We start from the raw sequence: 25,321 nt of genomic DNA, 5'->3' as shown, positions 1-25,321 counted from the left end.
TAGCTGAATCATCATAAAAACCATGCTGCAACAGAAAGGAGATCATCAATCAAATTAAATTGTTTATACGCAACAATGGCATTATAATAAGATTTGCCAAAATGATCAGGCTTTTCAAGATTATGTACAACGGCAAAAGATAATATAGAATACGACTATTAGAAATAATAATAATCAACGAATATATGAATTTTGATAGTGGTAAATTCTTAACCCACTAAATTTCTAAAACAATCATGCCATCATTTACCTAAGGTCCTAAACACAATTATCAATTGTCGATTTATAAGTTTTTAACTGGCCGCCAGTCATTTTTATCAAAAACATAAAGAAAACTGGCCAGTCATTAATATTTCATGGTATGAAACATGAAAATATTCAAAGTTCCTATTAAAGTTTAAATGCAAAGTACATATTATAACATTTATAGAATCAAGACATCAGGCTGGCACAAATTTGAAAGATTTTTTTTTTTTTTGGTTAATTTGAAATTAAATAAAATTTCATTTCAAGATTAGAAAGGACAAAAATAGATGGAGATAAAACGACAGAAAAATTTGGACGACGGAAAAATTTGGTAGTTTTTTAAATATTTTATTGGAATAAATTAGCAACCTTAAATACACCCCTTCTTTATATATATATATATATATATTAATAGCTAAATTGTTGAAATAAGAAAATGGTTTACCGTTTATATGCCAGTTTTAATGTTACAGTGTATCATATAATTTAGCTGACTAGCTTACCTTGCATCCAGATTTTAGTAAGAAAGTTAATTGTAGATTTCAGTAAAGCAAACATCTCTTCAATTATATAACCATTTCGACTTAGCCACAGGCCCAAAGAAGGCAATCACATCACACATTTGTATGGAAACAAGATGAGATGCAGAAACCACAGACTTCACAAGTTTCAAAAACAATGAAAAAAGATCAGATTCGCATATTATGTTATTAACAAAAAAGCCAAAAAAGAACCAAAAAAAATAAAAATAAAAATTGTGGCTTATGACACAGCTAAACTTGAGTTTCCTCACCAAATGCACTAACACGCAAGTTTACATCCTCCCATTATTCTACAGACAACCATTAACCCCTTTTCCCTTCCCCTCTGATATTGACAGAACATTATTTTATAACCAACAATACAATAAACCTCGACCTTCTTCTTCTCAACCATCATAAGCATAAGACATGTCAAATAAGCTGACACACCAGACATTGTATCCACCATACCTTTTTAAGTTCTAAGAAAATGGATAAATTGCTCAGACAATTTTACAACCTTTCTAGTAATACAGATCTCAATTCACCACATGGAATCGAGATATGTATAGTTCCTAGATCGATTGTACTGAAGAAGACTACCATATGTGCGATCCCAGACTCCAATAAAGAGGGATTCTGTGTCGGGGCTAAAAGACATGCCAGAGATCTCGCCAAAGAAATCAATCTCCTGCTCCCTGTCGAAACCATTCTTTGCATCATAGATATGCACAAAGTCAGCTGGCTCAGCCATCGCCATGAACTGGCCATCAGATGTGAAACGTATGGATCGAATGGCTCCCAGGTTACCCTTGAGCACAGCAACAGACTTTGACAAGTTACGAGCATCCCAAATACGACAAGTCTTGTCTTGGTTCCCAGTGGCAAAGACGAGACCATTGGGATGCCATGCAGATGCAAAAGAGAAATCCAAGTGTCCACATAGAGGCATTATAGTCTACAGAGGAAATGCAAAATTAGTATCATCAACACTAATTTCATGTGGCCTTGTGAGCTTCTGGATAAGAGAGCTGAAGTGGTTACCTTTCCTGTTTGAGAATCAACTAACAGTCCATCTGGATTGTCCCCAACAATGACTAGAAGCTTACCATCAGGACTCAAAGAGGTGTGCTGATCAGAAAGACCAAAATAAGATCATATATGTACATTTATTAGTTAAGTAGCTTCAAATCAGCATGACAAAAAAACTTTGCAGTTTGCAACCATTAATTATACATATATCATGTATGGACACCATGCAAGTGCTGTTCTGTTCCATTCCACAGGTATCCAACAACAGAAACAGATGATCTCTACTGAGTCATTAACAATTTTAGCAATCATACAGATATCAAGCAGTTGGCTAACAAACAAGCAGTACATCCACATTTTCCAAACATGTTAGTATATTTCTATGACATTCTTTCTCCAACAGAACCAGTGCCCAATATACCCATCTCCCTAGTGCTACCATATATGTCATTGGTGCATTCCCAGGAAATACTTACATTTACAGGCCAAGGAAAGGAAAATTGCTTAGAAAGCTGAAATCTCTCCATATCAAAATCTCTGATTCCACAGTCATTATTTGAAGCCATGAAATGAACTGCACCACTGGAAAATAATTAACTAAAGTAAGCTTCTTGCTTTGCACCACTAATGCTACTGCAGCAGCATGAGAGAGAGTGAATATGTGTGTGTGTGTGTGTGTGAGAGAGAGAGAGAGAGAGAGAGAGAGAGAACCTGGGCCAATCATAAATCTCAACTGCATTTGTGATTGCATTTTCATCATAAGTGGTCCTGGAACAGAAGCTAACCCCTGGTCGGTCCAAATACTACAGCGCAACAGCAATCGATCAGCCACATTTTAATCCATAAATCTCAAAAAGAAATAATTGGTTGGCTACACTTTAAATGCGTTATATATATAGAAGTATTCTAGGAAAGCACATTAATGTTCGATTGGAGAAGGTCTAATTTTAAGCTTTGGAAAGCTCAATTAAGAGTCATACCGCTTACGTTATAACACTCGAAAAAGAGGTGTACTATTCATCAATAAAAAAGTAAGTACATTTTTATACTGATATCACTCACAAAGATAAACAAGTGAACAAAGCCCTAAATGACAAAAATTCTTACCTTACAGATAAGCTCTCCCTGAAATCCACCAGCAATCAACAAATTATCCCGAACAGCCAGTGTACTAATTTGGGTCTGAGTAAATCCTTCCAACAGGCTTCCAGGGTGTTTCTATCAGGAGGAAAATGAGGGAAGAAAATGAAAAAGATAGAATATTAAACACTGCAGTTCCAAGTATATCCATATAGAGGAATGATAACTTCCAACAGTATGTAAATAAGATCACAATTGTTTAAATGATAATGCATCATGAAAATTATATACCTCACGTGGGGCCACATGTCCAGAAACATCAAGAACTTCAGTCTTCTTGCACCTTAGTGAAGACCAATGAATGATAGAGAAGTGTGACATAAGGTAGACATCGTGCTTTGACGTTGACCAAACCAAATTTCTCAACTGCATTTACAAACTAAATTGAATAAACCTTGTTCTGACATATTTAAAAGGCAAGTCTGCCCCTCAAACTTTTACCAGCATAGGATCTAAGAATAAAATCATTTTATTTTTAATGAGTAAAACTATGAAGGTCTTCTGGAAACATTGCTTCAATTACCAAACAGGGAAATATCTATGCATAAAATACAGAACTCAAGCAGCTGTTAAATGCACAGCACAAATGGATACCAGATATGCATTAAAAATTTACAGGCATATGCACTGAATATTTATATCATTAACTTTTAAAAAATTTCCACAAATGGCATGTGATGTTTAACAAATCATAATAAGTAGACCAAGAAATCTTAAAGGAAAATAATCAATATAAAATGATGGAATAATGATATCAACATACTTGAAAATGAAGGATTGTCGATTTTACAGATCTAGTATTTTGCCAAAACTCGTAATAGTTTCCCCCTTTCTTAGTTGGCTTGCATTCCTACGTAGCATCACGTGAGAAGATATAAAGTGAGAAGAAGGCCTTTACAGAAACACTGGTATGATATTAACAGACCTTGAGTTTGAAAAAAAAAAATACAAAAACTTTACCTTCTCAGAACTTTCTCCTGATTGGGGAACATTTTCATAGTTCTTATACTGCTCTAGTCTAGTTTGTCTATACCTCTCACGAGAGATGCTCAATCTCTCCCAAGGAATCCCTTGGATATCCTTTCCTTTCCTAGCATCTGCGGCTGATGTATCTATTATTTTATTGTCCTGCATATAACACATCATCCCCACCCCATTCCCAGAACAAAGTAGTGGACAAAGGGTGCTTTGCATTAATATTTCATATAAGAATTAGATAACAACAAATATAACTTGGAACAAGATAAGAACAAACCAAATGATCATATTCATCATCATCATCATCATCCGACTCTGAATCACCCATTACTCTACCACGAAAATACATAGAGTCGTCCACTTCTGCCATTTCATTGTCATCTGCAACATGATCCATTTCATCCCCTTCGTATAGGGACATGTTATCCCCTGTATCTTATACCTGCGCCAACAACAACTCAAAGAATGAGAAAGAAGGGCTAAAAGGGCATCATAACACTATAAAACCTTAAAAAGAAACGTTGGATTATGATTTAACTACTAGTCTCAAAGTGATAGAACCAACATACAGTCTACACCCCTTTTATCTGTTATCAATGAATCACAATGAAACATTTGCTCTAATTTTTGTTGTTTTGGCCTAATACGCCACAAAGGTAAACTACATAAACTCTCCACTAGCCTAATATTGAGAGCATCTTCCCAAGAAATTATACTAAGAGCATAAGTAAATTTAGTGTTGTTATGAAAGCACCTGAAACCAAGATGAGGAATCCACTTGAAAACAATTTAATATATAATATATGTTAAAATGATAAACTATGTACAAGGATTCATAAATGGGACCCACAAAACCTCTTGCAACCTTTATTGGTACGAGGGTCAAAGAGATCAAATCTACATTATGCCCTCTGCCAAGTCCGTTGTAAGGGATATAGCTTAACAGCAAGCCCATATGGTTTGACAACAGCAACCCAAAATGAAATCATGCAATAAAAGTTAAACATTTTGCTTGATCTATAGCATTTTTATTAGGGTAAAATAAAAATAAAAATGAAGAATAAATAGAAAGCAATTCAATATTACAAAACAGCACGGAGACCAAATACATGCAAGTAAAATAAAAAAGAGCTTGGAAATCTTAGAACACGAAAAGGGGACGGGCTAGTCCTGGATTGTCAGACAGCATAAGAAAACAGGTATGGAAAACAAAAGATTCTGGAATAAGATTCTTCAGAAAATAACAGTTAATTTACAAATTCAAAGATAATCGAAAAGAAAATCCACAGTATATAATAATACTTAAAAAACAAAAAAATCTTTTAACATTTTCTTCAGTGCTTACTACTGAAAATGTAGAAATATCACTTTTTTCCTTATTAATTTAATTAAAGGGAAAAAGAAATGAAATTTCTCAAGCCTAGCACCAACGCCTAACCCCCAAAAAAAAATAAAAAAAAGGTAACATAGATGGAAGACGAAAACCCTAAACTGCAGAATTTATGATAATTAATTAAAAAAAAGTAAAAATCACAAAAAAAAAATTTCTTTTTTTTTAATAAAAGCAAATCTTAAAGCCAAACCATCAAACGGAATTAAAAATATAAAAATAAAATTATAAACTGATTAAATAAACGGATAATAGAACCAAAAAAAAAAAGGTCTTGAATTCAAACCCGGAGAAGAAAATCTTGGAGTGAAAAGGTTTTGTAATGGCCTGGTTGTACCTCTGATTAGCACCGCGATCTGTGTCCAAAATCAACAACCCTTATAACAAATTACAAATAAAAATTAAATAAATAAACAAAAAAAAACAAAAAAATAGAAGAAAAAAAGCGATTGACGCACACAAAAAGTGTGGGGGGGGGGGGGGAGATGGCGAAGGTACTCAGCGTTTGGGGGGCAACTGGTTTATTTTTTCTGGGTCTGGATTTGGGGGTCTGCGACCAACACTGGCTTTCTTGTGTTTTTTTTTTTTTTTTTCGTTCGCTCTGTTTCTCGGAAAACACCACTAAAATACGAGAAAAAGCAAAATCTGAAATCTTTTATATTTATTATTTTATTTATATAAATTTTTTAATGATATTAAAGGGTAATATTTGTTTGGTTCGTACTTTCAGTCCCACCGTCTTCATCTTCGTAAAATATTAAAAAAAAAAAAAAAAAAAAAAAAAAGCATGTGACAGGTGTGTACTGTGTGTAGTTGCATTGTCAATTTCTCTTTTTACGTTTCTACCCTCCAATGTCTCGCCACGTCAGAAATATGTCATCCAAATCCCCCCATCTTCTCTTCGTTTATCCGAACACTTTATCATTATTTTATTTTTTTGTTGCCCGATGAAAAATAGCAAATAAAATATTAATAACAATTAATTCTTATCTTTTTAGGTTAAACATAATTTCAAAAAATAACTCCTCCTATTTATTTTTATAAATATTATAACATATTGTTCTTTTCATTTTTTTATACTTTCAAATATCCAAAAGAAAATTTTAGCTCATGTTTAAAATTCACTGTAATCCCCTATATTTCTAACCTGTTAAACAAAAAAAAAAAAAAATGAAATACACAATCAGAAAAAAAAAAAAAAGGCGTATTACTTTCTATAGTCAATAGTCGAATTTTTTTTTTTTTAAATAATGATGACAAAAAATTCCATTCACTAAAACAAATCCAAACCCTAAGGGCCTGTTTGGCCAGCTGTTTTCAGAACAGTTTTCTGTTCTTGAAAACAGAAATTTGTTTCCAAAACAATTTTATACCTGTTTGGCCATTTGTTTCTAAAAACAAGTTCTGAAAACAAGTTAAAAAAAAAAACAAAATTGGAAAAACATCAAAAAGATGTTTCCACCTGTTCTCTCACCTTAGCCTCTTTTGTCTCTCACCTTCGTTGCTCGACTACATATATAATATAACTTTTGTATTATTTTATTATATACTATCAACTACGTTTTATTATATAATAATGGACAAAAAAATTCAATGGAAAAAAAAAGTTATATTAGATTTCAATATATATTTTATATTATATATGTATATAATTCATTAATATGGAAATGAATTAATATTATGTAAATATATATAAATATATTATAGCTACATATATTATATATAAGGTTCTTTGTATGAAAGAAAAATAAATAAAAACTTTGTATGTAACCCAAAAAAAAAAAAATAAATAAAAATAAAAACAAAAAACTGTTTAAAAACATGTAACCAAATATATTTTCTATTTTTTGGTATTGAAAACTGTTTTCAAAAATCAATGGCCAAACGCTCTTTGTTTTTATAAAACAAGAGAAAACAGTTTTCTGTTTTCATTTCTGAAAACAATGTTTCAAAAATAGAAAACATGGCCCAGACCCTAATTTTCCTTTTTTTTTTTTTTCTATTTGAAAAATCCCTACCCATAGAAAATTGGTACATGACAAAAAAAAAATAATAATAATAATAATATGGGTCTAAAATGTCAACATGGTTGAGAAAAAAAAAAAAAGGTTATCATTATGATTAAAAAAAATCCGAGAGAACGACTTGAACTATTGCCACGGCAGCACAACATAGGGTATGCACATCCAACATAATCATGAGTGATAATTTAAGGCTTTCAGCTTTTACGGTGAAAATACAAATAAGCATTAAAATATATAAGTATTTGTTACAAGTTGTTACAGCTTTAACTTATAATATAGTTTATTTAGAGATAGATAGGTGAGTGACAAACTCACTATTTTGGATAGTACTAACAGTAAAAATACATTTATATATATATTTCTATTTTAGTGGAGTGAGTGGAGAAGGTGGAAAATACTAAAATAGTAAGTCGCTGAAGTTAAGTTTTTTTGGTGAATTAAATTGCTGAAATTAGGTCCACTTATTAAATGATAGTGACACAAAATCATTGAGAATATAATTTCTTTTAATAAAGTGTAAACTTTCCTATGTATGAACAATTATTTAGACATGAGAAAATTTGAATTGGATAATTAAATTTTTAAATTTAAATAAAATATGTAGAAAAATTGTTTCATGTTATTGTAAAAAATTATAAATTAATTTATTTATAAGTGTAAAATTTTTATTATTAAACAAGCATTAGAGAAGGAAAATTGATTTTCATAATATTAATCATGAAAAACTAATTAGGCCTTAGAGGAAGAAAAAGAGAAGGGTTAAAATGGGAAAAAAGGAAGATGAACCGAAGCCAGAGTAGGAAATGTGCGCGCGCGTACACTTCCAAACAGGAGTTTGCCAATGGATTAGGCGAGACCGAAGAAAGAAGAAAGTCTCTTTGTTTTTCTCACTCTCACTCTACACTCTTCTCCACTCTCTCTCTCTCTCTCTCTCTCTCACAGCTAAAAATAAAAAATAAAAAAAAATAACAATTATAGCAGTTATGAATGCAGTGCCGCTCTGTAATTCACAGCCCATTTTAAAATCCCAAATTCCGCCATGCCCAAATTGCTTCAGACCTTCAATCCCTCGCACAAACCCTGCTCGCTTCCCCTGCCGTTCGTCTCTGGTAATCGAGACCGTGGAAGGCCAATCCCAATCTCAATCCCAATCCCAATCCCAATCCCAATCCCAAGTTGTTACTGAGCAAGCTGAGACTCCATCTTCCGCTTCCGACTCCGTATCTCGTCGTCTCATTCTTCTTCGTCACGCTAAGAGCTCCTGGGAAGATCGTTCTCTGCGAGGTCAGACTGGGTTTCTCTCTGTTCCTGCTGTTCTTTATGTAGTTGAATTTGGGAGGCGAAATTTTAAGTCTTTGATTGTGCTTTCTTTTCTTTTTTTTTTTTTTTGGGAACAGATCATGATCGGCCTTTGAGTAAAGCTGGAAAAGCCGACGCTAAGAAGGTTTCTCAGAAGCTTTATCAGTTGGGTTGGATTCCCCAACTCATTCTGTCAAGGTATGGATAAGACCCCTATATATATATATATATATATGTATATATATAGTGTGGAATAGACCACAATATGCCATCTGCTTTGGTTATGAAGATTTTGAGTTTCTTATTTGTTTCAGTGACGCATTGCGAACGAAAGAGACGCTTAAGATAATGCAAGAGCAAGTTCGGGATTTCTTGGAAGCCGAGGTTCGTTATGTTTCGAGCTTTTATTCAATTGCAGCAATGGATGGCCAAACTGCTGAGCATCTTCAGCGTATTATCTGTAAATATTCAGGGGATGACATTGTTACTGTCATGTAAGTTTTGCTCACCTGTCCCTTTGTTTACAATTTCAAGGCCCAAGTCCAATTATTTGGAAACAATCTTTAGTTATTTATTGATTTTTGTTAATGAAAACGACAACTTGCATCTGACACGAAATTTATGATGAATTAATTGGTTGTTAATGGCATTTACTAGATTTTTGTTTTGTTTCGGTTCGAAATTTCACGAGTTTTAACTGGTGTGATGTACATGATTTTTCTGTTGTTGGTTGTTTATTGCTGTCTTCTACTACCATTGGAAGACAACAATGGAAAAAATTTCATTGCTGTAGGACATTGAATGCACGCTAAATATACATGTTGGTTTAAATTTCGCTATTAATAGTTCCAACCCTTTGCTAGTTGGTGGTTAGGTGAGACGTCAAAAGATAAAGAGGTTTTTATTTATTTATTTGTTTATTTATTTTTATTTTTATTAACAGACTTGTTTCTTGATTTCTTTTCTATCTATTCTCTTAAACCTAAGAAAAGCAATAAAGACAAATTACCTCTCTATTGACTTTTTACCATTTGAGACTTCTGCTCGTAAAATCTTATTTCAATTGTGCTAATCATGTCGGGAATAAAGCGAGATAAAAGAGCTTTCTGATAATGTCATGACTTTACAGGTGTATGGGACATAATAGGGGTTGGGAGGAGGCAGCCTCAATGTTTACAGGTGCCTCTGTCGAATTGAAGGCATGCAATGCTGCTTTGCTAGAAACTACTGGGAAATCTTGGGCTGAGGTTGGTCTCTTTGCTTTCATGAATTTTATGACGTTGTTGTTATTTGTACCTTGTGTTTCAACAAGTTCAACATGACATTCAGCAACTGGAGCTATGTCTTTGATGCTGGGATATGCATAGTCACAGTAAACTTGTTTTCTTCGATAGCCTTGACATTTATTTATCTAGATCTTATTGAACTTGTAGCAGGGATAGTTTAAATCCTGAATTAAGGAGTTTCCGATTTCTCGTGCTCTAAAAAGTGGGAGGAGTATATGTGTTTCTATTTATGAGAAGTTGTTTCTTGCAAGCATGAAAATGAGCTCCTAAAAAGTGAAAGGTAGCCTGGCTGATATGCATTTTGAAGTAGACCTATTTGTTTATCTTTCTTAGATGGGGACTAAGCATTCAATTAGTACTCTGGGCCCCTTTACCAGGTAGGCTGGTACTTGTTGAGGGAGTGGAGTGCATTTTTTAGGAGGGAAATTTGTGTATAAGGGCCGCCGTTGAAATTTTCTTGAAGGGGTCTGATTTATAATCTATGCCAAAAATTTCTTCCAAGTTTTTGGTCTGAGGTCAATCTTGTCTTAATTGTGTATGATAATTGTAGTTAAAATTTAAAAGGAAAGCAGGATGACTCTAGTTTGATCTTTTATTCAATGGCCACACTAAATGTGATGGCGATGATATGGTAGAGCTCTTCCACAGTAGCAGGGGCTATAGGGTGATAATGAATAAATTATCAACAGGATAAGCCTGGGTCTCCTTACCATTGTTGTCACTGGCCTCCATTCAAGGTGGACAGATTATTGGGGGTATTTTTAGAGGCTTAGATCGAAGTATTGCTTGATTGTTGAAAGAGGAGTGCATAGCACGGCGAGCTGTAAATTGGAATTCAACTCAAGGAAAATGGACTTGGAAATGATGAAAAGATACTTAGAGCTTGCATGTTATTGGAGTAGGTAGACATCTTTTGCGGAGTTTACTCCGTTATTATTTTCATCATTTATTTCTATGTGGATACCTTAATTATTAAAGTCAGATATATTGTCTGTATGGATATGGTTCATATACTGGATTTAGAGCTGCCTCTGATCATTTTGATCATACCATCTGGATCAAAATTAGACGTTTTGATTCTCATTCACTTCTATTTCTTACCAGCTTTATCTAACCCGGTGTACTGTTGCTTTTACAGGCATTTGCTTTGGCAGGACTTGGTGGTTGGAAGTTGCAAGGCATAGTAAAACCAAGTAGCTAGTTGTCAATAAATTTTGAGTTTTGATTATTAGCCCAAACCTCAAATAAACCCTCGACAGATCCCAAGTGCCTAAAAGATTCATATGTATGATCTATAAGTTTTTTCCTCCTTGTGAAACCATGCTGTTACCTTGTCCATTTTTGTAGTTTTTTCACAAGGGCATAATTGTCCATAATTGTCAGCGATACCACTCTTTGACTCCAAATTCCTTGTGCATAAAGGTTGAAATCTCATGCTCAACCATTAGAGGGGTTCATCTGCTTTCGATGAACTATTTCTAAATGTCTAACTTTCGGACCTTAGTTGAAACTTGCAAGGCCAAAATGCTGGTGCTGAAGCTCTGATCTACAGGGGATGAGGTTTTACTTTTTAGGCAATCGGTTATCAGGATCATTGTTAAGTACCCGTGGTATCTAATTGTAGAACAAAGCTGGATTTTAATCTCTAATTATTAGTTCACTGTTTCCCGACATAGACTATTACTGGATTCTGATTTCTGACTTTATTTTTTTCTTTATTGTATATACTAGGGTTGTTTAACTTAATTGCTTTCCATACTTTATGGGGATTTTCCTTGTAATAAGCAGACCATGCTTTTGTACGGAAATACATTCATAAAAAAAAAAAAAAAGAATTGGTAAATTGCCTCTGAAAATGTTTAAAAATACATTAAATGTCTTTTTTTTTTTTTGTCCATTTATATTTTATTGTGCATTTGATAGTTGGGTTTGACATAAAACTTGAAATTGGATAATTGTATATGTGAGTCCTCCTTTTAACTAATACAAATTATGTAAAATTAAATCGAAATATTTATATTTACAAATTGGTTTCCTTTAAGAAAAATTAAAAATTGATATTTAAAAAAAAAATGAATGAAAAACAAAATCCATGTGGAGCTTTCAATGTCCTATAGTCCGTAGCGTGTGAAATATTTATTACGTAGGCAGTAATAATTAATGTTTTTGCGTATCGTAGTTAATTAAAGTTTTTTTTTATTTTTTTGTGAATAATATCGTAGTTAATTACAGTTAGGTCCGTTATAACAGGTAAGGAAAATAACTTTTGACTTTTTAGTTACGGATGTTCAACGGAAGAAGACGCAGTTAGACCTGTGGGCCCATCATAAGAATTAAAACGTTAACCCAAAAAAAAAAAAAAAAAAAACAAAGAAAAAAAGAGAAAAAAGTATATACGCTTTTTTGTTTTTGTTATTATTCTTTAGCAGCTAGCTATACAAATATTGTCCAAATAGTCAAAATACAAAAACACTGCAATTTTGTTTCAGAGTTCGTACACGCAGCTGGCAGCTCACTTTCTATTTTATGTTTTTGTTTTTTCGGCGCAAAAAACAGCTTTCAAAAGCAATAAACTAAAAACAGTTTTGCAAACGCGGTCTTGAGGAGTTAAAAAAATAAAATAAAAAATAAAAAAAAGGGGAAGAAGAAAAAGGAGTGGGAGGGCTTGCTGTAAGCTGAGCTGTGTGCCCGTGCTAGTGGCCGCGGGTATTTCTTCATTTCTCTTAAAATTTCGCAGCAAATTCCCAGTTTCCCAGTCCTTCTTGGTAGAAAAAAAAAGTAAAACGTAGTTTTGGGTTTTCTTGGTTTTGGTTTGCTTGTTGTTTGGTTCTGTGGAAGTGGGAAAAAACCTCGTTTTTTCGTAGCTGGATGGGGTAATTTTCGTGGTCCTAGTTGGGTTTTGCTTGGTTGGTGTATTTTTCAGTGAGTCTTGCTAGTACTATTCAAAGACAAAGAAAGATTTTGAGGGGAAGAAGAAGAGAAGCTTAGAAGGAGAAACGGTGAAAGTAGGGTGGTGTGGAGATCTGGAATTGTCATTGTCTCTGGGAATCGAGGACCCATCCAATCCGACCATTCCTCCTTCTTCTTGCAACCTTGGGAATATGGATATATGGGTGAATGTGGGTGGGGGCCACATGTTTGAGTTTCGTCTCTTTTCTTAAAAAAACCAAAAAAAAAAAAAATAAAAAAAAATTCAGCTTTCTTATGGATATACCTTTTTCATTGGTAGTATTGGATCTGGCAATTTTTCGTTTAACCCTAAAAAAATTTTTCTAGTTGTTTTCTAAGGTTTTTTTCCTTTTTCTTTTGGCTTTTGTGTCTATAGCATAGGAATTTTCTCCTTTGTTTTGGGTTTTTTGAAAATCTCTTATAGAAGTAGGTTCTGTTCTGTCAAACAAGCTCAAAGGTTTTCTTGGCATTTGACTAGTCTGGTAATTTGAGAAGGAATTAGCTCTGTTTGTGAGATAGATGGTGGATTAACTGAAATTGAAATTGAGGGTTGTCTAGAGCTCAGCTTCTTGTTGTTTGAATTCTCATGAGGCGACGTTGTCAAGCATAATGATAGATCAATTCATTAATTTTGTCATTCGCCCTCCCAGGTACCCATCTCAAGCTTTGGCTTTTTTTTTTCTTTTTTTTTTAATTATCATATATATATATATATATGAGACATTTTGGAACAGAAAAGAAAAAAACTAATAATAACAAAGATATTCTCAGCTCAGACTTAGCCAGTACAAGGCAGTTAGGATAATTTTGGTCAATTATTAATATTTTGCGTATTATGTATTAAATTCTAGTTGGGAGTTGAGAGTTAAGTAAACTACCGTAGCGGTTAATATGCGTGTTTTTTGAGTTGTTGTGTTATACTGTTCAAGAATATTTTATTCGGCAACGTCGGATGCTGCCCGATTGTCGTTGGTTACATGTATTCCATGATCTGAAAAACGCAGTCTCTTGGCATCAGAGAGATTGCCAACACTCAGCATATCATAGGCGACATTGGGCAGTAGATAAAATTATTATGCTGTTATCTCAAGCTAACTGAAAGTGGAAAACCACATTGAGAAGTGACTTAATAAAGACATTTTTATTGCTGATAACATTGTAGACTTACTTGCTCAACATTTTCATAGCTTTTTGATTGAACGGTGCCTGTGCTCAAGTGTGTTGTATTCTCGTCGGTAGTATTATTCAATTTGTTTATTATTGCTTGATTTTTATTTTTTATTATTTTTTATTATTTTATTTTAGTTTATTTTTTCAGTTTTTCCCAGTTTCCTTAGTTTATCATATGTATTCTTGAACTGGTAATCTTATGTTTCTGTTTTACTAAGCTTGTTAGTCCTTTACTGTTAATTCTATGTACTTGTGCTGTGTTGAATGTACAGGGCAGAGTATAATCCAGATCAGTATCTATGGGAGAAGGACTTCACTCTTGCTGGCAGAACATACAAAAGACAAGACTTGGAGGCAAGTATGGACATCAATTACCAGGAAAATGCATTCCTTTATTGACTTCTCAGAAATCTGTATCTCTTTGGTGGTTCCTGAGCCTGTTGGATTATCTATTTGCCAATATTTGCAGCTTACGAATGCAAGGGGCCATGTCCTGCGTTGTAGTCATTATCTACCTTTCCCTTTCCCTGAAGATTCTTCTCTCCCTTGTGTTATATACTGCCATGGAAATAGGTATGTAATAGTTACAGTAATTTTTTTAATTATTATTTTTTAAAGAAATACAATTTTTGTTACATTCTTCATACTGTTGTCACAAATATGGATTCTTTTTCCTGTTGTATATGTTGTTTATACCCAATTTTCTATTTAATTTCATAATTGCAATTCCTTTAGCACTGGATTGTCCATTATATTCTCAAAAAATCTTCTATCAATATATTGGAGTGACTTCATGTCCAAGAAGTTCGAACTGGTTCACTTTGCTCATATGGGAAAGTTTGCAGTGGATGTAGGGCAGATGCAAATGAGGCCGCTGTAATTCTTCTTCCATCAAATATAACTGTTTTCACTCTTGACTTTTCGGGTTCAGGCCTATCAGATGGTGACTATGTCAGCCTAGGTTGGCATGAGGTATGTTGCCTCGTGTTATTATTTTCTTTATATGCTCAGGCTCCTTTCACTCTGTCCCTGTAAAATTCATAATGTTTCTTTCATTTATGTTAGAGAGATGACCTCAAGGTTGTGGTGTCTTATTTAAGGAGCAACAAGCAAATATCTCGTATTGGTCTCTGGGGGCGATCTATGGGTGCGGTAACTTGGTATATTTTTGTCATTTATCAAGTGATTGTTATATTAACTTCTTTCTCAGATTTCTGTATTGATTTCTCCTTAAACATTCCTAGCAGTTAGTTTTTCTTATAAAGATTTTTTTTTTTTTTTTTTTTTTTAAATTTCTTGGCATAATTACTGCTACATCTTTGTTATGCAGCCTTCTTTATGGAGCAGAAGACCCTTCCATTGCCGGAATGGTGTTGGACAGTGCCTTTTCAAATTTGTATAGTCTAATGATGGAACTAGTGGATGTGTACAAAATCCGGCTTCCCAAATTCACTGTAAATCTCTATCTCTGTCTCTGTCTCTTTCTCTCTCTGTATTGAGAGACAGACATTTAGTAGTTTAGATGGATACAAACATTATAATTGCTTTGGAGGTACAATATTTTTATTCTTCTTTTTTTTTTTTTTTTTTTTGGGTGAAAAAATTGGAGGTACAATGTTTGTCCTGAAACTGATAGGATATGGTTTATGCTTTGTCGTACTTGCAGCTAACAGGAGATGTTGCACTTGTAGTAGATTTGAATTAATTATGGTTAATAGATAGATTTCTACTTGCATTTTTATTCACCAAGTACTATCTATATAATGATTTCTCTGTTATGGTTTCAAGGAGTCAATCTAATTTTGATCCTCCCATATGCAATTATTATGTAAGCATAAATGTGTATGGGATCTAATAAGCTAAAAGGTTTGCTTTACCTAGCTTTCTTTTGGCCATTTTTAACTTATTTAGATGCTTTCTCATAATATGGATGTGCAACTGTGTCTATGCAAGTCCATTATATGCTTAACTCTTGTGTATTTTCAAATGAAGTTTAAAAGTTATGGCTAGGCTAGTACAGCATCAACTTGAGATAGGTTGTAAGTTACATTGAAGTGTTCCTAGCTTCATTGTTTTCTTCTTGAGGATGCTTGAAGGAAAAGTTCCTGAGGGAGGTTCAAATGACCTTGATGTAGATAGTGATGGACGACATGAGTACTAATAACATAACAAAAAATGTGACTCTAGATGGTATTGAATGGAATCTGGATAAATTTTTTCCTTTATACATGTTAATATTACCCTGCAAATTAAAAGTTTAGTTGTAGATGAGAAATGGATAACTTCATAATTAATTTATTGAGCAATAATTAGACTTTTGTTATTTTTATTTTCATTTTCATGTAGTTTTTAATTCATGTTCATTGAATATATGTGGTTAAACTAGCAAGTGGCGTTACACTGGTTTATGTGTTTTGATAAATGAATTTTTGATGTTTTTAATTCTTGTTATTCTTTCTGTGCTTTTTAATCAGGTTAAGATGGCAGTGCAATACATGCGCAGGGTAATTGAAAAGAAGGCAAAGTTTGATATTATGGATCTTAATTGCTTACAGGTTTGTCTATGTTATTGACTCTATTAAGATGGTCAAGATAGCTTCTCTCCCCTTTCTACACGCAGACTAACATATTTGGTTAAATTTTTCTAGATTTGAACTTGGTTTTACATTATATTTGTGTAAGGTAACTGAATATAAATATTTGTGGGTTGCTGGCAGGTTTCACCAAAGACATTCATTCCCGCATTATTTGGACATGCTAAGGATGACAAATTCATTCAACCTCACCATTCTGACCTTATCTATAAGTCCTATTCGGTATTATCTTTATTTATCCTCCACTTTTTCTGAAGATTCATCACTTGGTGCAAAATTTTTAACACTTAATCATATCTCCATTTCCATGCAGGGGGATAAAAATATTATATATTTTGACGGTGACCATAACTCCTCTAGGCCACAGTTCTATTATGATTCAGTATCTATTTTCTTCTATAATGTTCTTCACCCTCCACAAATTTCTTCTGTTAATAAAAGTAAGCTTGAGAAATATTACGATTTAGGAGATTTGAAGGTTGGTGCTGGAATGGATGAGGTAATTTTTATTTTCATTGTTGCATTGAATTTTGAGGCATGGAGTTTCTTCCCCTTTTCCTCCCTTCTTTTGTTTTCTTTATAAGAAGCAAATTATTTTTGGTATCAGTAGTTGACAATTTCAAGGCTGTTGCGATATGCTTGGTGCTATACTGTTTCAGCATATGCTTTCAATTTCTTTTTGTTGTAGAAATTCATTAAAATATAAGCTGTAGTTTAATTAATACTTGAAACATATAGAGCATCTGAATGAGCTTGGAATGTGAGGTGGGGAGTATAAGAAAGACAACTTTGTTTTATACCATTTTAAGTTTCTATCAACTTCAAAATCTCAAGTTATTAATAAGTGAGTCAATCTATGTTTATCAAGGCAACAAAATATGAACTAACATGCATCATGTATAAAGCTCTCAATACCTTGATTTGTTTTGATCATGAAGTCCCAATGCTTATATGTTGACAGTCTGACACAAGTATATAGTGTGAGTCTACGTTGATGGCTCTTTTAGATATAACAGATTATATGCAAACTATCATGATGATTAGCATGAAGAAAAAGTGCTTAATATGAGGTTGCAATTTGTTCAACCCAAAAATTTAAAATCCACATTATAATCTAGCTTCCATCATGATTCACCAATATCCTGTGTTTCTGCCGTGCTTGACACTTGACAGAGTATTTTTTATTTTTTTATGTTGAAATGTCAAATTATTATTATTGCTTGTGTAATTTAAAATTTCCATCAAAAGTCCTTTTTTCCTTTTTTCAAAATCCTGGCATTTTGCAATAAAGACGTGTTTTGTTACCTTATAAGACTGATACAAGCTTGTTTTCTGCTTTGTTTTCAGTGCTTGTTATATGAGATAATCACTGGTGTTCGTTCTGCCGGTACTGATACTGCAAGTTCATCTTCTGCACCTCCCACTGTTTCAACCACGAAATCTGTGGATGAACTTCTTTCTGAAATTGCTCCTGTGACTATTTTAGCTGTATGTGCTTTTGTTCTGTTCATATTACCTGTCTCCTTTAGAGCAACTTTTTGTGTCAGGATTAATGTTTTCTTATCAATAATGCAGGACACTTTGCTTGGTGAAGATAATCCACTTAGCAATCATGATTCATCAGATATACAGGTGATCTTCTTTAGTACCACCATTACCATCCTTGAAATTCAGAAGTAATTTGCTCCATCATTGTCTTGAGGATTAATGTAAAAAGTCAAAATAGAATACTTCCTTAACTTCATGATGCAAAGCATATCTCTTGGTGCTGGTTTAATTTTTTTGTCTTGGATGGTTATGTCATTTAAAGATGGAAATTATGGGATCAATCATGCACCATATTGGAAGTCCAGCTAAAAATAAGCTTATTTGATATCATTGAAACTCAGCCCATGTCAATGTGGTTTTTAAGTTGTCCTAGAAATGGCTCTTGGTCTGGGAAATCAACATGCAAAGTAGGTTTTGCCATTCCGTAGATTTTGCCTCAAATTTTGTTGAAATAATTTTACAGGATAAGGCAAATTGCCAGAATGAAGAATGTTGCTCATATACCAGCTCAAATAGAGAGAGTTGGGGAAGATGCTCGTCTTTGGGAGGCAGTGATGAAGAGTCTTCGGCAGATTGCAGAGCGGCTAACAACAGTCATCAGGTCTCTCTCTCTCTCTCTCTCTCTCTCTCTCTCTCTCTCTCTCTCTCTCTCTCTCTCTCTCCCCTCTCAATTCAATAAAATATATTTTAAGTGGTCAGATGTTGAGATTGAGTAGAATCATCTCAATATGGGAAATTTGCAGATTGCCTTGCACTAAATAATTAGTCAGTGGAGAGAGAAAACCACCAGATATACAATATTTTCTTTGGAACATTGCTATCTATATTGGAAAACAATACTACATGCATATATTGGCATATTCCAAATTCAAGACGTTGCTTTTGTCTCACTAATTTTCTGGAGTTTTTATAGACCGGGGTCAAGTTTCAACTTGGGTAGCTCCAAGGGTAACTAACCATTAGTTATCCAAATACTGATTTTCATTGTGGTGTATTTTGATGCCATTACTTTTATTTGTAGTCTTCTCTTCTTGATTCTAAGAATATTGTTTTCCTTCGTATTTCTAGGAGACTATTGAGGTACCTGCAACACCTCTTCGAAAAATGCAAGGGAAGCCAGCGGACTCGAAAAAGGAGGAAAAGAAGAAAAAAGCATCTGCAGCTCCAAAGAAGCCTAAAAGTGAAAAGTTTGAGAAGTTAGAAGCCCTTAGTCGGCGACTACGGCATTGCATTCTAAAGCGAGTAAACCATCGGAGACGTAGTTCTTCATGACTGATTGTCTGCAATTAGAACCAAAAAAAGAAAAAAAGAAAAAAAAAGTGAAAAGAAAATGTGGTAGCTTATAACACTCTCCTTCGAAATTAACCCATTTTTGTTTAACATATTCCCTCATCCTACATGGGTTTGTATTCATACATATTTCTTGCTTAAAGGACTGGGGTTCTGCGTCGATTTCTATGGGCCATTTTAGTAGTTAAAGCGTAATGTATTACGTAAGAACATATTTGCTTGCCTGGGTTATTCTTAGAGCATCCTCAATAGAATCTTTTAAGTAAGATAGTATATTTTTATAATAAAAAACATCTTTTAAAATAATTAGTAAAATTTGAAAATATTTTTCAATATTTTTTTATTTTTATTTTTATTTTTTTTATAAATATTTATTGTTTTATTTGTAATTTATTTCTTTTATATGAATTATCTATCTCTTAAATATTATAATAGTAATATAAAAAAAATATGTTACATTAAATTAAATAAATATAATATTAAAATAGTAATGTTGATTCTATTTGAAAAGCCAAACCAAAATCAAAATAAAAAATTTATTAAATTTTTTTTTTAAATGTTATTTTTTCAAAATAAAAAAAATATCATATTTAAAAAGTTCTTTAGAAATGATTACTTTCTCAAGTTCATAGCAACTAAGGCATAACTTTTAGCTTGGGTCTCCATGAAAAGAAGGCCCCAAAAATATTTCTCACGAAATAACCAAAAAAACAAATTTATTTATTATATATAACAAGCTCAAAGCTTTCCTAGAATTTTACATTAAACAAGTTATTTTGTTCATAATATATTAATCCCATTATTTTTAGTAAGGATCTTTAATCAATTTTATTCGAAATTTTAATGTCTTAAATATATATTATGTGACAACAATTACAACATTTTTTTAAAGATCAAATAGCTATTACAGCATGTTTATTTGGTGATTTGAGTTTTTAAGGGTTGAGAATTTTTCATTGTACCTTTGCTTTGGCATCATACATAGGACCTCGAGACAAGCAGAGTTGAAACTGTGCAAGAAACCTCGGAATCTATGTAGATGCAACAATAACAGATGGCATGGTCTAAGGCAAAATATAACCAAGCAAGCAAAGTAAAACCCAACCCCAAGATCAGTTATAATTCACTCGATGTAACTTAGCCGAGTGGATTAGCCCTGGGTTCTTTTTTATGCGTGTAATTTGGGCTGCCACCTAATTATCTGAAAACATCTATATGACTAACAACATTCTAAAACCTGATTAGAGATATACCTCCAAATACTCGTACAAGTCAGATTCAAAAGTCCTAAAAGTACAGATCGCTTATTACACTAAATTACAGATTGCTGCCTGTCACCTTTTCCAGATGATCTTCATTCCCAACTGTAATCCCTGTGGACGGTTCAAACTGCTCTCTAGTAAGGAAAACAGGGTGTGGTTGCTGGAAAGAAGTGTTTAAACTTGATTCTAGTATCTGGTGGGTCAGCACTATTTCTGGATTAGAATATCCTCCACTCATGTTCACACGTTGCTTCTTTGTTGACCTCTCGCCTTTAGGACTCTCAGCAGGTGAACCAGCATGGCAACTGGAATCTGGGGTTAATGGTTCGTGGTGAGATGAGAAAGATTCATCAATAGAAAGGCTCTTATCTGGCACACGTTCTTTGGCAGTCTTATCTTGAAGGGGAGACTCAGAGGTTGGGGCAGGGGTTGCAGGGTCGGTCTTGTCAGATTCTGGGTGATTGTCACCTGACACCAGGGCTGATAGCCCAGAACCAGGTGTTTCTGAAAGAACCCCACTAAGCCGTTGCTGCTCTTCAATAATCTTCTTCAAGTACTTGCCCTGGGCTTCTATCCGTAACTGTAGCTGTCTCTGTACCTGTTGTACACAAACATAGTCAAATTATATGCTTCATGCGCTAGGGTCACCTCAACCCCCAATGCCCAAATACTGAAGCCATTACACATTTCAACAGGAGATTTTCCCGTCACTTTCCTATTTTCCGAGCTTAAATGACTTAAGAATAAAATGTAGGTATTCCTCAAATCATTAAGCATGTACAACATAATTGCATTCCAACATAGTGGAAGGAAATGGTTCTTATCAATAACTTTCTTGCAATGATTTGATTATCTTTGGATATCCATCTTGTTGAGGCTACTGTAGCACATTTCAGTTCATAGTCTACCATACATTCCATTTAAGGAGAACAATTTATAGCACTTTTTGACGAGCGACATAAATTCCTGCTGAAATTAAATATTTTCAAATCATGTTTACATCTTCTACCGTTTATTCAATTACATCTTCCACCATTTATTCAACTACAGATACTTGCTACTCACTTATATGTGAATTCATTATCTACAGTGGATATAAAAGTTGATAATGAGAAAGAAAAGTCTAATTAATGACAAGGTATTATTAAGTTTGATAATGAGAGAGAAAAGTGTAATGACAAGGTATTATTAACTTTGATGCTAAATTGCAAAAAGAAACATGCCTCTAATTGTTCATGAAGCCTCTTCTGCACTTCCATCTGTAGCTTGAGTGCTTCAGTAATTTGCATGCCACTGCAAAGAGAAAGAACACAATCACCCACGTGATAAATTATTATTCAATCAGACAGCCCCATCATTCTTATCATATGTTCCCCACACTTTTTATGATCAGTGAACAGAAAGAAACGAACTTGAAGGCCAACTAAACGTTTATTTTTCATTCAAAGGTAATTCTTTCATAGTAAATTTTAGATAGGTGATCAGAATGACATGATACATTTGTCTATCTGCAACAAAAGGAAACAACTATAATATGCAGGACCACTTACGATGAACCATCCAAATTGGAAAGCACATCCCCAGTCTCTTTCTTGTCAGCTTTTTTTCCTTGCATAAGAATTAAGAAATAATCAAGACACAGTTGTTGAAGAGGAAATGCATTCAATTAAAGTAAAGTTTAATATGTTTCTCAATAGAGGTCTAAGCACTCCAATCAATAAAGGTTACTGAAGTTGCATATCATAAACAATAATTAATAACAACAGAAATTAGATGCATCTACCATCGGAAGTGGAGTCAGGTAGGTATTTTGCAAGTCGATATTTCTGGATGCATGAAAAGGACATGGTCAAAATAAAATTACAAAAGCAAACAAGAACTCTCAAACCCATCTCTCAAACACCAAAAAAATCAAAAATACAAAGAAAATAGTTCTTCATTGGATAAACTCAACTTTTTAAAATAATAATGTTTATCGGACAAAATCCACTTTTTTATACCTGTAAATGGCTTTTAACATGATAAATTGTCAAACCTTGTACACCCATCACTCTGAGGACACCTTTGGGTGTGGCACCTGGAAAAAAGTGAAATAAGATAAAAATACTAAAATTAACAACCTCAACATGTAAATATTTTAGACAGATAGATGGACTTCTCAATGGAAATTGAATATTCCCTTGCACAGTTAGCGCATCTAGTCTCGATATTTTGCACAACATAATTGTAAATTCTCAATCAAATTCTCTGGCATATTACATATATCACGCTCCCACTTCACCCAACTTTGAATATAAAATTACCAATTAAGCTAAAATTTGTAGACAGGAATATATATCTAGGATGTCAATAAATGTTTACAGGCCGGGAATCATCAATAGTCTACAAGTTCTATCGAACTTTCAAAAATAGAAGTGGATTATCTTCCTCTTGTTCTGTTATTTTCATCATTCTAGTTTGCAAAGTGGTGATATTTCCACTCCACACATCATAGGATTTTGTTATGATAGTAGATGAAATTCATAAAACATAATAGAATGGTGAGTTATGGAAAGTCTATGCAGAAAATAAAGGAGCCTTTGTACGCTGAAGTATCTATATGACGCAGTTTTAAACTTTAATCAAGAAAAGGTCTAGTATATTGGTATTAGCATGAGCTTATTTACTACTAGCATACAAGCGGACAAAAGACAACTTTAACTTTGCCGAGTAAAACAAAACCCCGATTAACCAAACAAAAGACAAGGTGACTCACGGTCTGGCCCACCAAGTTGTGCAACGGCATCAACGAACCGCTCATGAAGATCATGCGTCCAACGTAACCTTTGTTTCGAGGCAAGACTGGAATTGTTGAGATTACCCCCTCCATTAATGGAGTCCATTGTGTTTGCACCAGACTCTAAATGTTGACCATGCACTAATGAGTTGTTGTGGGCAATGTTTGAACTAGGAACACTCTTTGGTTGATACATTTGTCATTTATCTAAGAACCAAAAAACCAGACAGCCATGAATACAGAATAGTTTAACGAAAGAAGAACAGCAGCAACACCTTAAACTCTAGCATAATTTAACAGGCAGAACATGAAAAGGCAACATATGCATAGCAAAAGCAGAAAGCGCTTCTAGTGCCCAAACAAGATTTATGGTTGCTTTTACTTTTAAGAAAAGTTGGATACGGTTTCAGCACACTTTAAACACCTAAATCAAGCTGATCCTCAAGCTCTAGATTTAAACCGTCATGTCATGGTAACCCCAGAACTCTGATGAAAACCTAATATGCAAGTGGCTCAGTTTATTCAATGAATATGATAGATACCAATACCATCTCTGCTCGAGTGACTGACACGTTCGAGTAAAGCAGCCAAAATTAGAAACAAAGTAGTTACTTTAATTCATTTTCTTCTTTTTTCTTTCCATACAAAAATAAAAATAAAAATAAAAAATTAGGAAAAAGAATTAACATAAGAAACAGGAAGAGGCAAGTGAAAGCTGAGTCCTAATTGGGAAAATTGGTGAAACGCCACATAAAAATAAAAAATAAAAAATAAAAAATGATATGGAAGCGAAAGCTAGTCACCCATTTCTCATTAGCATAAAAATCTCCATAAAGCCTAAGAATTTCCCACAAATGAATAAAAAAGAAACTAAATTTAACTGATCAAGCAATTAGGGTTAACAAAATTTCCTTCAAACAAAAAATGCAAAAACAAACCTTTGCTCTTTCATAAGACAAAGAAAACATATCTCAAAACTCGTTACAGAATCTATACAAGTCAAAACTAAAATAAAACGAAGAAGAAGTTGGAAAAAGGAGAAGAAGCAAGAGAATCAACATAAAGGAACGTAATTTTTTATAAATTGTCAAAAAAAGAAAGGAGCTGAAACATACCCAGATCTAGAATTGAACAACAAAAACCTCAAAACAAAGAGTGCAGGTGTATGTATTTCCCTCCCTTCCTCTTCTTTCTTTTTCCAGCTGAAGAAAGATAAAAGAGAGAGAGAGAGAGAGAGAGATTCCAGACGCAACGTACAGCAGAGTAGTTTATGCTAAAAGAACAACCCACCCTCCCGGCGACAAAATTAAAACCCACTCTCCCCCTTTCTATTTTTGTTATTTTGTGGTTCTGCTTCTCAGAATTCTTTATTTCATTTTTTTTTTTTTTTTGCGCCATTGATTTTAATTTTTCTTTTTTACTTTACTTCACAAATTCCTTTTTTTTTTTTTTTTAATATGAAATGCAATGAAAATATTTTTTTTATGTATAAAATTTATATTTTGGCTAACATAGAAAAGATTCTTCCTATTCTTACTATTCGTTATTGATGGAAATAAGAAAAAGATTTTAATGAAGTTTGAATTTGACCCAAAAAAAACCCATCCAGCTGAGAGTGAGTGCTAAACACCCAAACCATAGACTTTCTTCCCCCAATAAAATATTCAAGTGAATAAAACTACAAAATGATCATTGATTATTTCTTGTTTTAAAATTTTTATATGATTGGCTAAAATTAGAATAAAATTATGTTGCCAGTTGGCTTACATTGTTTTATTACACACACACACACACAAAAAAAAAAATAATAATAATA

General features: G+C 33.4%; 4 protein-coding genes across 5 annotated transcripts; 2 read left to right on the top strand and 2 right to left on the bottom strand.

Moving 5' to 3' along the window:
* Positions 1-925: 925 nt before the first annotated feature.
* Positions 926-5,990, bottom strand: LOC107406046 (uncharacterized WD repeat-containing protein C2A9.03). 2 transcript variants are annotated; one of them, XM_048467585.2, is made up of 11 exons: positions 5,766-5,990; positions 5,594-5,663; positions 4,195-4,359; positions 3,900-4,067; positions 3,703-3,789; positions 3,171-3,305; positions 2,907-3,017; positions 2,511-2,602; positions 2,276-2,381; positions 1,812-1,898; positions 926-1,725 (listed from the first exon to the last, which is right to left on the bottom strand). In XM_048467585.2, exons 3-11 carry the CDS (start codon positions 4,336-4,338, stop codon positions 1,312-1,314), a joined length of 1,344 nt encoding a protein of 447 aa, XP_048323542.1. In that variant the 5' UTR covers positions 4,339-4,359; positions 5,594-5,663; positions 5,766-5,990; the 3' UTR covers positions 926-1,311. The 2 variants fall into 2 exon arrangements, with proteins under 2 accessions (XP_048323542.1, XP_048323543.1); XM_048467586.2 differs by lacking the exons at positions 5,594-5,663; positions 5,766-5,990 and adding an exon at positions 4,783-5,469.
* A 2,161-nt stretch (positions 5,991-8,151) lies between these two features.
* On the top strand, positions 8,152-11,589 carry LOC107406303 (uncharacterized protein At3g52155, chloroplastic). Its single transcript, XM_016013412.4, has 5 exons — positions 8,152-8,615; positions 8,729-8,828; positions 8,945-9,124; positions 9,760-9,877; positions 11,055-11,589. The coding sequence occupies exons 1-5, from the start codon at positions 8,315-8,317 to the stop codon at positions 11,115-11,117; spliced, it is 762 nt and encodes a 253-aa protein (XP_015868898.2). The 5' UTR covers positions 8,152-8,314; the 3' UTR covers positions 11,118-11,589.
* A 784-nt stretch (positions 11,590-12,373) lies between these two features.
* Positions 12,374-19,629, top strand: LOC107433622 (uncharacterized). Its single transcript, XM_048473550.2, has 13 exons — positions 12,374-13,515; positions 14,308-14,389; positions 14,505-14,608; positions 14,881-15,007; positions 15,101-15,195; positions 15,366-15,489; positions 16,510-16,590; positions 16,753-16,851; positions 16,943-17,128; positions 17,977-18,117; positions 18,205-18,261; positions 18,641-18,778; positions 19,246-19,629. The coding sequence occupies exons 1-13, from the start codon at positions 13,475-13,477 to the stop codon at positions 19,447-19,449; spliced, it is 1,479 nt and encodes a 492-aa protein (XP_048329507.1). The 5' UTR covers positions 12,374-13,474; the 3' UTR covers positions 19,450-19,629.
* Positions 19,630-20,561: 932 nt separating this feature from the next.
* Positions 20,562-24,950, bottom strand: LOC107434184 (myb family transcription factor PHL7). Its single transcript, XM_016045619.4, has 7 exons — positions 24,621-24,950; positions 23,485-23,712; positions 22,730-22,806; positions 22,513-22,555; positions 22,280-22,337; positions 21,953-22,022; positions 20,562-21,327 (listed from the first exon to the last, which is right to left on the bottom strand). Exons 2-7 carry the CDS (start codon positions 23,699-23,701, stop codon positions 20,785-20,787), a joined length of 1,008 nt encoding a protein of 335 aa, XP_015901105.1. The 5' UTR covers positions 23,702-23,712; positions 24,621-24,950; the 3' UTR covers positions 20,562-20,784.
* Positions 24,951-25,321: the final 371 nt, after the last annotated feature.

Source organism: Ziziphus jujuba, chromosome 1 (assembly GCF_031755915.1).
Source record: "Ziziphus jujuba cultivar Dongzao chromosome 1, ASM3175591v1".
In the NCBI taxonomy this organism is placed as follows: domain Eukaryota; kingdom Viridiplantae; phylum Streptophyta; class Magnoliopsida; order Rosales; family Rhamnaceae; genus Ziziphus; species Ziziphus jujuba.
Note: the sequence above shows the minus strand (reverse complement) of the source record. Positions and strands in the feature narration are given on the sequence as shown.

What these genes read in the sequence shown, in the direction of transcription:
- LOC107406046 (XM_048467585.2), bottom strand. Translation starts at nt 4,338, where the DNA reads ATGTCCCTATACGAAGGGGATGAAATGGATCATGTTGCAGATGACAAT. An exon ending in CAGGAGAAAGTTCTGAGAAG is followed by an intron (nt 3,790 to 3,899) that starts GTAAAGTTTTTG and finishes GATGCTACGTAG; the next exon opens with GAATGCAAGCCAACTAAGAA. An exon ending in GAGATTTATGATTGGCCCAG is followed by an intron (nt 2,382 to 2,510) that starts GTTCTCTCTCTC and finishes ATTATTTTCCAG; the next exon opens with TGGTGCAGTTCATTTCATGG.
- LOC107406303 (XM_016013412.4), top strand. Translation starts at nt 8,315, where the DNA reads ATGAATGCAGTGCCGCTCTGTAATTCACAGCCCATTTTAAAATCCCAA. An exon ending in CCCCAACTCATTCTGTCAAG is followed by an intron (nt 8,829 to 8,944) that starts GTATGGATAAGA and finishes TATTTGTTTCAG; the next exon opens with TGACGCATTGCGAACGAAAG. An exon ending in GATGACATTGTTACTGTCAT is followed by an intron (nt 9,125 to 9,759) that starts GTAAGTTTTGCT and finishes ATGACTTTACAG; the next exon opens with GTGTATGGGACATAATAGGG.
- LOC107433622 (XM_048473550.2), top strand. Translation starts at nt 13,475, where the DNA reads ATGATAGATCAATTCATTAATTTTGTCATTCGCCCTCCCAG. An exon ending in TTTGTCATTCGCCCTCCCAG is followed by an intron (nt 13,516 to 14,307) that starts GTACCCATCTCA and finishes TTGAATGTACAG; the next exon opens with GGCAGAGTATAATCCAGATC. An exon ending in CGGCTAACAACAGTCATCAG is followed by an intron (nt 18,779 to 19,245) that starts GTCTCTCTCTCT and finishes TCGTATTTCTAG; the next exon opens with GAGACTATTGAGGTACCTGC.
- LOC107434184 (XM_016045619.4), bottom strand. Translation starts at nt 23,701, where the DNA reads ATGTATCAACCAAAGAGTGTTCCTAGTTCAAACATTGCCCACAACAAC. An exon ending in ATGTTAAAAGCCATTTACAG is followed by an intron (nt 22,556 to 22,729) that starts GTATAAAAAAGT and finishes TCATGCATCCAG; the next exon opens with AAATATCGACTTGCAAAATA. An exon ending in ACCTGACTCCACTTCCGATG is followed by an intron (nt 22,338 to 22,512) that starts GTAGATGCATCT and finishes TTCTTATGCAAG; the next exon opens with GAAAAAAAGCTGACAAGAAA.